This window comes from Eleutherodactylus coqui, chromosome 6, assembly GCF_035609145.1.
Source record: "Eleutherodactylus coqui strain aEleCoq1 chromosome 6, aEleCoq1.hap1, whole genome shotgun sequence".
NCBI classification, from domain to species: domain Eukaryota; kingdom Metazoa; phylum Chordata; class Amphibia; order Anura; family Eleutherodactylidae; genus Eleutherodactylus; species Eleutherodactylus coqui.
In genome coordinates this window covers 222454793-222469749 of record NC_089842.1, presented here as the reverse complement: position 1 = coordinate 222469749, position 14957 = coordinate 222454793, and the positions used below count along the sequence as shown (strand labels likewise).

General features: G+C 49.4%; 1 protein-coding gene across 4 annotated transcripts in view; it reads right to left on the bottom strand.

Annotated features, from left to right (window-relative positions):
• The window catches only part of ENTREP3 (endosomal transmembrane epsin interactor 3), a 39279-nt gene that overhangs the window by 7738 nt on the left and 16584 nt on the right, over positions 1-14957 (bottom strand). For 3 of the 4 annotated variants that reach the window (XM_066608923.1, XM_066608924.1, XM_066608925.1), the window contains 2 exons: positions 6683-6793; positions 6481-6606 (listed from right to left, as the gene is read on the bottom strand). The exons of the other annotated variant lie outside the window; for it this stretch is intronic. In XM_066608923.1, coding sequence (XP_066465020.1) covers positions 6481-6606; positions 6683-6793 — 237 coding nt within the window. The remainder of the gene's footprint in view (positions 1-6480; positions 6607-6682; positions 6794-14957) is intronic. 4 annotated transcript variants of the gene reach the window in all.

Sequence of the window (14957 nt, the reverse complement as noted above, 5' to 3'; positions counted from 1 at the left end):
CTTGCTGGGGTAGAGGCGGGGGCAGATAGTAGTATGAAGAGCAGGATAAGCAGGCAGTAGCTGGGTGACAGTTAGAAGGGGTAGAGCAAAGAGAACCATGGAGGCTATTCTTGAACTGGCACACCCCAACACGTTTGCAAAGTTGGCAGATGAGGGGGATGACATTACAGAGCCAGCACCGCTGCAGTACGACATGCCCTCTGAACGCCAGGGAGATGATTGCTCTAGTGAGAAGGGGGCGGGGAGCGCAGGGTAGGCAAGGCAGGTCCCAGTGGTGGGGGATTCAATTATAAAGGGGATAGATAGGGCAATCTGCCACAAAGATAGAGATCGTAGAATGGTGTGTTGTCTTCCTGGCGCTCGAGTTCGACACATAATGGATCGGATTGACAGATTACTGGGAGGGGCTGGAGAGGATCCAGCAGTCATGGTGCACATTGGCACGAATGAACAATTTAGAGGTCAATGGAGGGCCCTCAAAAATGATTTCAGGGAGCTAGGATCCAAGATTAGGGCGAGTGCATCCAAGGTAGTTTTCTCGGAAATACTACCTGCACCAAAACCACACTAGAAAGGCACCAGGATCTTAGGGAGGTAAACAAGTGGCTCCAGAGTTGGTGTAAGAAGGAGGGGTTCGGGTTCCTGGAGAACTGGGCTGACTTTGCTTACGGCTACAGGCTCTACCGTAGGGATGGGCTGCATCTTAATGGGGAGGGTGCAGCTGTACTGGGGGAGAAGATGGCTAGAAGGCTGGAGAAGTGTGTAAACTAGGGACTTTGGGGGGGGGGGGCAAAAAGAGAAACAAGGGATAGACAGTGTAGATAGCGACCTGGGACCAAGTAATGGGAATAGGGGTCGAGCGGGGGGTGGGGTTAGTACAGTTAGAACTGACAGAACAGCCAATAGTACCATTAATAGCACAATGAATATAAAGAACAACAACAATCGTATAAATTATATGGCAACGAATGCAAGAAGTCTGATCGGTAAAGTGGGTGAGCTTGAAGCGAGAATGACTAATGAAAATTACGATATAGTGGGAATAACGGAAACATGGCTTGATGATAAGTGTGATTGAGCAGTGAATTTACAGCATTACAATCTCTTCAGAAGAGACCTTGGGGAACAGAAAGAGGGAGGGGTATGTCTCTACATTAAATCCTACTTAGTGCCGAGGTTACGAGAATATGTAGGTGCAGGAGATGAACAAGTGGAATCTCTATGGGTAGAAATATAGGGAGAAAAAAATAACTAAATACTGATAAGGGGTTTCTATAGGCCACCAAAAGCAACAGAAGAAACTGAAATCTTAATATTAAGGCAAATAGAAGAGATGTCAAACCGCAATGAACTAATTATTATGGGGGACTTTAATTATACAGATATAATATGGGAAGACGAAACCTGCAAATCTCACAAGGGCGATAAGTTCTTAAGAACAATTAAAGATAACTACCTTACCCAACATGTGCGGGAGCAAACTAGAGTGAGGGCCATCCTGGACTCTGGACTAACAAACCAGACAGAATCATAGAGGTGCAGGTGCAGGGACACGTTGGAAATAGTGACCACAATATAATTAATTTCCAGCTGTCATTCAATAAGAAGCCTTATCAGGGAGCGACAAAAAAACTGAACTTCAGTAAAGCCAAATTTGATCAGCTCAGAACTACTATCGGTAACATTAATTGGGACAGTGTCCTCAACAATATCAGTACAGACCACAAATGGGGGAAGTTTAAAAACATCCTAATTACCTCATGTGAGCAGTTCATTCCCTTCAAAAACAAAAGAACTACAAGTAGAAGGAAACCAGTGTGGCTTGACAAGACTGTAAGGGGGCAATAAACGAAAAAAAAAAGCATTTAAACTACTAATACAACAAGGCAGCAAAGAAGCGCTAAAATCATATAGGAAAAAAACCAAAATATGTAAAGAAAAGATCAAAATTGCTAAGGAGGAGGCAGAAAGACTGATCGCCAAAGAGAGCAAAAATAACCCTAAAGTATTCTTCAATTATATAAACAGTAAAAGAAGAAATGATGAGGACAGCACCTTGGTATCACAGAGTCTTGAGAGTGGTACGTATTACCGGATACTCCCTTTATCCACCAAAGTGGAGAGCCGTATGTAAAAAAAAAAAAGAGACTCAAAGTCTGAGTGTAATCCTTTTCTCTGTTATTCTATAAACAGTTAAAGTATTGGCACTGAGAGTACTGGCCCTCTAACAAATAATGCAGGAGTAATCATAGAAGACAATGGGGGGGCAGGCAAATCTATAAAATAGTTTCTTTTTAAATGTATTCACAAAGGAAAAAGAAATGTTGCACGAGACGCAGGGGAATAAAATGGACCCCCTGCTAAATATTGCATGCCTAACACAGAAGGAAGTGCAGAGCCGGTTAAAGAGGATTAAAATCGATAAATCGCCGGGCCCAGATGGAATATACCCAACGATTCTAAGGGAACTAAGTGACTTGATAGCTAGACCACTATGTGTTATATTTATGGACAGTATTGAGACTGTGGTTGTACCACTGGATTGGCGCATTGCCAATGTGGTTCCAATATACAAAAAGGGGTCCAAAAGAGAGCCTGGTAACTACAGGCCGGTAAGTCTCACTTCAATTATTAGAAAAATATTTAAGGGGTTTCTGAGAGACACCATCCTAGAATACATCAAGGAAAACAAGGGCATAACTCCTCATTAGCATTGGTTCATGAGGGGTCGACCATGTTAGACCAATCTGATCAGCTTCTACAATGAAGTAAATTCTAGGCTGGACCTGGGGGGGGGGGGCAATTGATCTCATATATCTGGATTTTTCAAAAGCATTTGACATCGTGCCGCATAATTGGCTGATATATAAAACGAGGCAACTCGGTTTTGGTCGAAAACGTGTGTATCTGGGTAAAGAACTGGCTCAGAAATAGAAAGCAGAGGGTGGTAATAAATGGTTCATACTCTGATTGGGTCACTGTTGCTAGTGGGGTGCCACAGGGTTCAGTATTAGGCCCCATTCTGTTCAATATATTTATCAATGACCTGATAGACGGGCTGCACAGTAAAATATCAATATTTGCAGATGATACAAAATAATACAAAACAATTAATACAACAGAGGACAATGTGCGACTACAAACAGACCTAGATAAGCTGGGGGCTTGGGTAGAAAAATGGCAAATGAAGTTCAATGTTGATAAATGTAAGGTTATGGACATGGGCAGGAGAAACGGATGTCACCAATATACACTAAATGGGGTACTGCTAGGGAAAAGGGAGATGGAAAAAGACCTGGGAGTACTAGTGGACTGTAGACTTAACTGGAGTAACCAATGCCAATCAGCAGCTGCAAAAAGCAAATACAGTCTTGGGATGCATTAAAAGAGGTATAGGGGCAAGGGACGAGAACATTATCCCCCACTATATAAGGCACTTGTCAGGCCTCACGTGGAATACTGTATACACTTTTGGTCACCGGTGCTCATGAAAGATGTTGCAGTGCTTGAGGGGGTTCAAAGAAGGGCAACTAAATTAATAACCAGAATGAGAGGACTGGAATACCCAGAGAGGCTATCAAAATTGGGATTATTTACCCTGGAAAAAAGATGGCTAAGGGGCGATCAAATAACTATGTATAAATACATGAGGGGACAATACAAGGATCTCTCCCACGATCTGTTTATACCTAGGACTGCGACGGTAACAAGAGGGCATCCGCTACGTCTAGAAGACAGCAGGTTTTATCACCAGCATTGAAGGGGGTTCTTTACTGTAAGAGCAGTGAGACTGTGGAACTCTCTGCCTGAGGACGTGGTGATGGCAAAATCTATAGAGTAGTTTAAGAGGGGACTAGATGCCTTCCTAGAGCGCTATGATATTACAGGACATAGACATTAGGTGTACAGCAGGGTTGATGATCTCAAATATTGATTCAGGAATTACTCTGGCTGCCATTATGGAGTCAGGAAGGATTTTTTTCCTCCAAATGAGCTAAATTGGCTCATTGGTTTTTTTTTTTTGCTTTCCTCTGGACCATCAAGGGGGGTTGAAAGAGGCTGAACTAGATGGACATTGTCTTCATTCAGCCTAACATACTATGTTACTATGTTGACCAATGGATCCCTAAGTTGACTAATTCCAGCTTTACCAACTTTTCCAAAGGATTCCTACTTGGACTACTGCCACCTTCACCAATGGATCCCTAAGCGCTGCGGAATAAGTTGGCGCTATACAAATAAAGATTATTATTATTATTATATTAAGTCGACTACTGCTACCTTCACTGATGAGTCCCTACCTGCACTGCTTCCACCTTCACCAATTGATCCCTACCCAGACTAATGCCTTCACCAATGGATCCCTACCTAGACTACTGCCAGCTTCACCAATGGATCCCTACCTGGACTACTGCCACCTTCAGCAATGGATCCATAAGTTACCAAATGTCACCTTTGCAAATGTAATATCTACATGGATTATTGTTATCTCTTCCAATGTATTACTACCTGGACTACTGCCAGCTTTACAAATGGATCACTAATTCGACTGCCACCTTCACCAATAGAAGCCTACCTCGACTAATGCCACCATCACTAATGGATCCCCACCTGGACTACTGTCACCTTCATTAATGGATCCCTACCTTGACTGCTTCAACCTTCATTAATAGATCCCTGCCTCGACTACTTCAACCTTCATTAATGGATCTCTACTTGGACTACTTCTACCTTCACAAATGGATCACTACTCCGTCTCCTGCCACCTTCACCAACAGATCTCTAACTGGTCTACTTCCACCTTTACTAATGTATGCCTAAATTGACTAATTCCACCATTACAAATTTATGTTTTTACAAATGTATTTTTAACCTGGACTACTACCAACTTTCCCAATGGATTTGTACCTGTACTACTGACACTTTTACCAATGGATCCCTACCTGAAGTGCTGCCATCCTTACCTATGGATCCCTACCTACACTACTGCCTCTTTCATCAATGGATCCCTATCTGGACTGCTGCCAGCTTCACCAATAGATCCCTACCTGGACTACTACCAACTTTTCCAATGAATCTCTATCTGGACCGCTTCCACCTTCACCAATAGATCTCTACCTGGACTGCTGCCACCTTCCCCAATGGATCCTAACCTGGACTACTGCCATGTTCACCATTGGATCCCTAGCTGGACTACTACAACCTTCACCAATAGATCCCTAAGTTTACTTATGCCACCATTACAAATGTATCATCTACTTGGACTATTGCCACTTTTTCTAGTGGATCCATATCTGGAATACTGCAGCATTCACCAAGAGATCTCCACCTGGACTACTGCCACCTTCACCAATAGATCCATACTTGGACTACTGCTACCTTCACCAATAGATCCCCACCTGGACTACTGTCATGTTCACTTACAGAATCCTACCTGGACTACTGCTACTTTTATTAATGGATCCCAAAGTTGACTAATGCCACCTCTACAAATGTATTATCGTCTGCCACCTTTCCTGCCTGGACTACTGCCACCTTCACCAATGCATCCCTACGTGGACTGCTGCCACCTTTGCTAATGGATCCCTACCTTGACTACTGCTAGCTTCACCAATGGATTCCTCCCTGTACTGCTGCCATGTTCACCATTGGATCCCTAGCTTTAACAAAACCACCTTCACCAATGGATCTCTAAGTTGACTAATGCCACCTTTGCAAATTTATTATCTACATAGATTATTCTTATCTCTTCCAATGTATCCCTACCTGGACTACTGCCACCTTCACCAGTAGATCCCCAGCTGGACTACTGCCACCTAGACCAATAGATCACTAACTCAAGTGCTGCCACCTTCACCAATGTATCCCCAAGTTGACTAATGCCACTTCTACAAATGTTATCTGGACTACTGTTATCTTCAACCAATGGATCCCTACCAGGATTACTGACACCTTCACAAATAGATCCCTACCTGTACTGCTGCCACCCTTTACCAATTGATTCCTACCTGTCCTGCTGCCACCTTTACCAATGGATTCCTACCTGTACTGCTGCCACCTTCACCATTAGATCCCGGCCTGGACTACCGACATCTTCACTAATGGATCCTTAAATTGACTAATGCCACCCTAACAAATACATTTATTTTCTACCTGAACTACTACAAACTTTTCCAATGGATTCCTACCTGGACTACTGCCACCTTTACCAATGGATCCCTACCTGGACTGCTTCTACCTTCATCAATGGATCCCTAAATGACTACTGCCAACTTCACCAATGGATCCATACTTGGACTAATGCCACCTTCTCAAATGGATCTATATTTGGATTGCTGCCACCTTCTCAAATAGATTCCTATCTGGACTGCTGCCAACTTCACCAATGAATTCCTACCCAGGCTGCTACCAACTGCAAAACAAACTGACACAGAAATGCCAGTTTTAGCCATCATAAGTAATGCATTAAGGGTTACCTACTTTTAGAGCGATGCGGATACTGTCACATTGGTGATTGGGGTACAGAGTCAGTCTCTCCAGCTCCCTGCAGTTTGGCAGCGCTTCCTGCTGTCCAACGGGGTGGCAGCAAATGCACCAGTTGTTTTCCTGAAAAGCAGAGTGCAGGTAATAAGAGCCACGTCTGATGGCACCAGAAGAGTCCGCAGAGAGCACGCTCACCCACCTTCTTACAAGAATTAAAGGATTTGACCAGCTGCCCATTCTGGCAGGAGAGGATGGAGCCAGCCAGGCTCAGCATGACACTTAGGGCACTGACCAACGTAAAGGCCGTTACCTGAAAGAGGGACTCAGTATTACTTTCATCACTGCACGGTTATATACCAATCATCGCTCTAGCCAAGCTTTTATATGCATGCTATTGCTTCGCTATCCACTTCTAATCCGTGTCACTGCCACCAATGAATGTCACCTCCTGCCCCCAACCCATCTGTATACACCATCCTGAGACTTATTTTCCTCCAAGCGGGATGGTTTAGAGTACAGAAGAACAATCTGCGGCACGGGGGCCATATGCTACCCACTATACAGTTTTTGTAGCCCCCAACCATCTAGACACAGAATTACTTGTCTGCATGCGGCTGCTCACATGTAGCTTTCCCATCAGAGAGAAAAGGAGCAGCGCACTGCTCAGGGCCAGGTACGGGCAAGGACAAATGGGGCACCATGTAGCTATCTCTGGATCCCCGATACATTGGAATGGGGACCCAGGAGCCCCACTTGGCACTCCATGATGCAGCATATGAGTTAGATGTGGCCAACTATATATGTGCAAGTCTTTCAAATGTAGTGGATGGGGGTTCTGAAAATCTAGGCACCACAACACCCATTATCTACAATGAAGAGAGCCAAATGCCTGCATAGTCTCCTCCTCTCTGGAGCATTCATTGTGGAGGTAAAGAACACCCATCATCAGGACCGGAGGCACAGGAGAAGCTGTCAGAGCCCTACAGAATATCCTCCAGCATGGGGACCAAAGGAACAGGGGGAGCTACCAGAGCCCTACAAAAACGGCTCCAGCATCAGGACCGGAGGAAGAAGAGGAACTAATAGAGCCCTACAGAATACCCTCCAGCATCAGGACTGGAGGAACAGGAGAAGCTGTGAGAGCCCTACAGACTATCCTCCAGCATTGGGACCAAAGGAACAGGAGGAGCTACCAGAGCCCTACAGAATACCCTCCAGCATCAGGACCAGAGGAACAGAAGCTGTGAGAGCCCTACAGAATACCCTCCAGCATCAGGACCAGAGGAACAGAAGCTGTGAGAGCCCTACAGAATATCCTCCAGCATTGGGACCAAAGGAACAGGAGGAGCTACCAGAGCCCTACACAATACCCCCAGCATCAAGACCGGAGGCACAAAAGGAGCTACCAGAGCCCAACAGAATACCCTCTAGCATCAGGACCGGAGAGAGAGGAGGAACTACCAGAGCCCTACAGAAAACCCTACAGCATCACGACCAGAGAAACGGGGGGATCTACCAAAGCACTACAGAATACCCTAAAGCAGTGATGGCGAACCTTTTAGAGACCGAGTGCCCAAACCGCAACCCAAAACCCACTTATTTATCGCAAAGTGCCAACACATCAGGAGGCGGGGCTTGGCACAACGTATCATTGTACCCCCGTCGTTCTAAAAAGGACAGGGCTGCTTCAAAGCAGACTGGGTGCAGATTCTGACTGCTTTTTGGATGCAGAAATGCTGCAGAACGTCCTCAGCGGAAATTTCTGTGAAAAATTCTACAGCATTTCTGCATCCAAAAAGCAGTCAAGGTCTGCACCCTGTCTATTTTGAAACAGCCCTGCCCATTTCCGCCACATGTAAACATACCCCAGCGGTAATAGTGACACCCCCCCCAGCAGCCCCAGCGGTAATAGTGACCCCCACATCACAGCGACCCCAGCGGTAATACTGACCCCCCACAGTGATAATAGTGACCCCCCACCACACAGCAGCCCCAGCGGTAATGGTGACACCCACCCATAAGCCCCATGGTTAATAGTGACCCCCACCCCACAACGGCCCCAGCGGTAATAGTGACCCCCACCCCACAGCGGCCCCAGCGGTAATAGTAACCCCCACCCCACAGCGGCCCCAGCGGTAATAGTGACCCCCACCCCACAGCGGCCCCAGCGGTAATAGTGACCCTCACCACACAGCAGCCCCAGTGGTAATACTGACACCCCCCCCCCCCCCGCACCCCCAGCGATGATAGTGACCCCCACCCAGCGGTAATAGTGACCCCCACCCCCCAGCGATAATAGTGACCCCCCACATCACAGCGGCCCCAGCGGTAATAGTGACCCCCACAGCAGCCCCAGCGCTAATAGTGACCCCCACCCCACAGCGGCCCCAGCGGTAATAGTGTCCCCCACCCCACAGCAATAATAGTGACCCCCCCAGCGGCCCCCAGTGCATTAGGGACACCCCCCAGCACCCCCCAGTGCATTAGGGACACCCCCCAGCACCCCCCAGTGCAGTAGTGACACCCCCCAGTGCAGTAGTGCAGTAGTGACGCCCCCTCCAGTGCAGTAGTGACACCCCCCAGCGGCCCCCAGTGCATTAGGGACACCCCCCAGCGGCCCCCAGTGCAGTAGTGACGCCCCCCCAGTGCAGTAGTGACGCTCCCCCCAGTGCAGTAGTGACGCTCCCCCCCAGTGCAGTAGTGACACCCCGCAGCGGCCCCCAGTGCGTTAGGGACACCCCCCAGCGGCCCCCAGTGCAGTAGTGACCCCCCTCCCCCAGTGCAGTAGTGACGCCCCCCCCAGTGCAGTAGTGACGCCCCCCAGCGCAGTAGTGACACCCCGCAGCGGCCCACAGTGCATTAGGGACACCCTTCAGCGGCCTCCAGTGCAGTAGTGATGCCCCCCCCCCAGTGCAGTAGTGACGCCCCCCCCAGTGCAGTAGTGACACCCCCCAGCGCAGTAGTGACACCCCGCAGCAGCCACCCAGTGCAGTAGTGACACCCCCCAGTGCAGTAGTGACACCCCACAGTGGCCCCCCAGTGCAGTAGTGACACCCCACAGTGCCCCTCCCGAGACCCACATACTTAGCTCCTCCTCCTGAAAGCTGATGCTCCTCTTCTGGTCAGCATGGTCCGGCATGCATATTAACATTTTCTTACCCACTTCTGCCTCAATAGGTAATTCCCAGCAACCTGATTGGTTGTTTGGTGAATCAACCAACCCAAACAACCAATCAGGTTGCTGGGAATTGCTGATTGCTGCAGAAGTGGGGAAGAAAGTGTTAACATGCTCCCGACATACACTCTGACACACACGCTGCTGGACGCCTCCCCCCCCCTCCCGGCGGAACCAAGTAGTAGGAGACGTCGGGGCAGGGGGAGAGGGATTCTAGCTGCACACTGAAGTCACTGTGTGCTGGGATCAGCGCGGCTAGCAGTGCCGTTTGTGAATGCCGGCACTGGTATTCACAAGTGGTGAGCGGCCGATGGGGCGCGTGCCAGTAGGGAGGGCTCTGCGTGCCGCCTCTGGCACGCGTGCCATAGGTTCGCCACCACTGCCCTACAGCATCAGGACCGGAGAAAGAGGAGGAACTACCAGAGCCCTACAGAAAACCCTACAGCATCACGACCAGAGAAACGGGGGGATCTACCAAAGCACTACAGAATACCCTACAGCATCAGGACCGGAGGAACAGGAGAAGCTGTGAGAGCCCTACAGAATATGCTCCAGCATTGGGACCAAAGGAACAGGAGGAGCTACCAGAGCCCTACAGAATACCCATCAGCATCAGGACTGGTGGGACAGGAGAAGCTACAAGAGCCTTACAGAATACCCATCAGCATCAGGACTGGAAGAACAGGAGGAGCTGCCAAAGCCCTAAAGCATACCCTCGAACATCAGAACCTAAGGAACAGGAGGTGCTACCACTGCTCTTTAGAATACCCTCCAGCATCGAGGAACAGGAGAAGCTACCAGAGCCCTACAGACTACCTCCTTGCATTAGGACCGGAGAAACAGGAGCAGCTACCAGAGCCTTACAGAATACCCTTCAGCATCAGAACTGGAGGAGAAGGAGTGACATTTAGAGACCTACAGAATACCCCCCAGTATCAGGGCTGGAGGAACAGGAGGAGCTACCAGAGGCCTACAAAATACCCTCTATTATCAGGACTGGAGGAACAGGAGGAACTTCCAGAAACCTACAGAATACCCCAAGCATCAGGACCAGAGGATCAGGAGGAGCTGCCAGAGCCCTACAAAATACCCTCCAGCATCAGGACAGGAGGAACAGGAAAAGCTGCCAGAGCCCTACAGAATACCCTCCAGCATCAATACTGGAGGAACAGGAGGAACTACCAGAGCCCTATAGAATACCCTCCAGCATCAGGACTGGAGGAGCAGAAGGAGCTACCAGAGCCCTACAGAATACGCTCCTGCATCAGGACTGAAGGAACAGGAGGAGCTACCAGAGACCTACAGAATACCCTCAGCTTCTGGACTGGAAGAATGGGAGGAGCTAAGAGAGCCCTACAGAATACCCTCCTGCATCAGGACGGGGGGGGGGGTAACCGGAGCAGATACCGGAGCCCTACAAAATATTTTCCAGCATCAGGAACAGAGGAACAGGAGGAGCTACCAGAGCACTACAACATACGCTGCATTATCAGGGCTGCAGAAATACCAGGGGCTGCAGGAGCCCTACAGAATACCCATAAGCATCAAAACCAGAGGAAGAGCAGAAGCTACCACTGCCCTACAGAATATCCTTCAGCATCAGCACCGGAGGAACAGGAGGAGCTATCAGAGCCCTACAGAATACCCTCCTGCATCAGGACGGGGGGAACAGGAGGAGATACCAGAGCACTATAGAATATCGTCCAGCATAAAGCCTGGAGGAACAGGATGAGCTGCCAGAGACCCATAGAATACCCTGCAGCATTAGGACCAGAGGAGCATTAGGAGCTACCAGAGCCCTACAAAATACTTTCCAGCAGCAGGAGCAGAGGAACAGGAGGAGCTACCAGAGCCCTACAAAATACTCTCCAGCATCAGGACCGGAGAGAGAGGAGGAGCTGCCAGAGCCCTACAACATACTCTGCATCATCAGGGCTGCAGGAATACCATGGGCTGCAGAAGCCCTGAAGAAAACCCTCCAGCATCAGAACCGGAGGAACAGGAGGACCTACCAGAGTCTTACCGAATATCCTTCAGCATCAGGACCGGAGAAACAGGAGGAGCTGCCAGAGCCCTACAGAAAACCCTCCAACATCAGGACTGCAGGAACAGGAGGAGCTGCCACAGCCCTACAGAATACCCTCAGCTTCAGGACTGGAGGAACGGGAGGAGCTACCAGAGCCCTACAGAATACCCTCCAGCCTCAGGACCGGAGAAACAGGAGGAGATACCAGAGCACTATAGAATACCCTCCAGTATAAAGCCTGGAGGAACAGGATGAGCCGCCAGAGCCCCATAGAATACCCTGCAGCATCAGGACCAGAGGAGCATTAGGAGCTACCAGAGCCCTACAAAATACTTTCCAGCATCAGGAACAGAGGAACAGGAGGAGCTACCAGAGCCCTACAACATACTCTGCATCATCAGGGCTGCAGGAATACCATGGGCTGCAGGAGCCCTACAGAATACCCTCCAGCATCAGAAGCGGAGGAACAGGAGGAGCTACCAGAGCCTTGCAGAATAGCCTCCAGCATCAAGAATGGAGGAACAGGAGGAGCTACCAGAGCCCTACAGAATACCCATCAACATCAGGACAGGAGGAACAGGAGGAGCTACCACTGCCCTACACAATGCATATTAGCCTTTTACTCCCCAACTCCACACCATTCACAACTTGTTTGGTTGTTTGGATTTACACATTCACGGTGATTGATTGTTTAGGTTGGCTCGTGTAGAGGTGGGGAGTAAGAGGCTAATATGCCTACAGAATACCCTCCAGTATCAGGACCTGAGGAACAAGAGGAGCTACCAGAGCCCTACAAAATACCCTCCAGCATCCGAACCGGAGGGACAGAAGGATCTACCATAGCCCTACAGAATACCCTCCAGCATTGGGACCAAAGGAACAGGAGGAGCTTTCAGAGCCTTACAGAATATCCTCCAGCATTGGGACCAAAGGAACAGGAGGAGCTACCAGAGCCCTACAGAATACCCCCAGCATCAGGACCGGAGGCACAGGGGGAGCTATTACAGCCCGACAGAATACCCTCTAGCATCAGGACCAGGGGAACAGGACGAGCTGCAAGTGCCGCACAGAATATCCTCCAGCATCAGGACCGGAGAAACAGGAGGATCTACCATAGCCCTACAGAATATCCTTCAGCATCAGGACCGGAGAAACAGGAGGAGCTGCCAGAGCCTTACAGAAAAACCTCCAGCATCAGAACTGGAGGAACAGGAGAAGCTGCCAGAGCCCTACAGAATATCCTTCAGCATCAGGACCGGAGAAACAGGAGGAGCTGCCAGAGCCTTACAGAAAACCCTCCAGCATCAGAACTGGAGGAACAGGAGGAGCTGCCAGAGCCCTACAGAATACCTTCTTGTATCAGGACTAGAGTAATGAAAGGGGATAAAAGAGCCTTACACAATACCCTCCAGCATCAGGACCTGAGGAACAAGAGGAGCTAAGAGAGCCCTACAGAATACCCTCAGCTTCAGGACTGGAGGAACAGGAGGAGCTACCAGAGCCCTACAGAATACCCTTAAGCATCAGGACCGGAGGAATGGGAGGAGCTAAAAGAGCCCTACAGAATACCCTCCAGCATCAGAACAGGGAGAACAGGAGGAGCTACCAGAGCCCCACAGAATACCCTTAAGCATCAGGACCACAAAAAAGGAGGAGCTACCAAAGTCCTACGAGATACCCTCCAGCATCTGGAGCAGAGGAAAACATGGAGGTACCAGAGCCCTACAGAATACCCTCCAGCATCAGGACCAGAGGAAGAGAAGGAGCTGCCAGAGCCCTACAGAATACACTTCAGCATCAGGACTGGAAGAACAGGAGGAGCTACGACAGCCCACAGTATACCCTTCCTACAAAATATTCTCCAGCATCAGGATGGGAGGAACGGAGCTACTAGAGCCCTAAAAGACATCCTCAAGCATCAGCACAGGAGAAAAAGGGGGAGCTACCAGAGCCCTACAGAACACTCCACAGCATCAGGCCTGGAGGAACAGGAGGAGCTACCAGAGCCCAACAGAATACCCTCCAGCATCAGGACCAGAGGAACAGGAGGAGCTACCAAAGCCCTACAAAACATCCTCCAGCCTCAGGACCAGTTGAACTACCAGAAACCTACAGAATACCCTCCAGCATCAGGACCGGTGGAACAGGAGGAGCTACCATAGCCTTACAGAATATCCTCCAGCATCAGGACCAGAGGAAGAGAAGGAGCTGCCAGAGCCCTACAGAATACACTTCAGCATCAGGACTGGAAGAACAGGAGGAGCTACGAGAGCCCACAGTATACCCTTCCTACAAAATATTCTCCAGCATCAGGATGGGAGGAACGGAGCTACTAGAGCCCTAAAAGACATCCTCAAGCATCAGCACAGGAGAAAAAGGGGGAGCTACCAGAGCCCTACAGAACACTCCACAGCATCAGGCCTGGAGGAACAGGAGGAGCTACCAGAGCCCAACAGAATACCCTCCAGCATCAGGACCAGAGGAACAGGAGGAGCTACCAGAGCCCTACAAAACATCCTCCAGCCTCAGGACCAGTTGAACTACCAGAAACCTACAGAATACCCTCCAGCATCAGGACCGGTGGAACAGGAGGAGCTACCATAGCCTTACAGAATATCCTCCAGTATCAGGACCAGAGGATCAGGAGGAGCGGCCAGAGCCCTACAGAATACCCTCCAGCATCAACACCGGAGGAACAGGAGCAACCACCGAAGCCCAACAAAATACTCTCCAGCATCAGGACTGGAGTAAGAGGAGTATCTACCAGAGCCCTACAGAAAACCCTCCAGCATCAGGACCGGAGAAACAGGAGGAGCTACCAAAGCTCCACAGAATTCCCACTAGCATTCGGACCGTAGGAACAGGAGGAGCTACCAGAGCCTACAGAATACCTTCCAGCATCAGGACCAGAGGAAAAGATGGAGCTACCAGAGTCCTACCGAATACCCTACAGCATCAGGACCAGAGGAACAGGAGGAGCTACCAGAGTCCTATTGAATACCCTACAGGATTAGGACCAGAGGAACAGGAGGAGCTATCAGAGTCCTACAGAATACCCTCTGGCAGTTACTGACCAAGCTGTCATACATAGACTCCATGAGGGTGGCCTGAGGGCCCGATGTCCTTCTAGTACCTCTGCTCCAGCATCGGGCAGTTTGATTGGCAGCTCCAGCATTGGTGCTCCGTTTCCTTTACAGATGAGAGCAGGTTCAGGACAGACGTGACCGAGGCTGGAGATCATGCGTGATTTGTGTGTTCCAGTCATATTTTGAG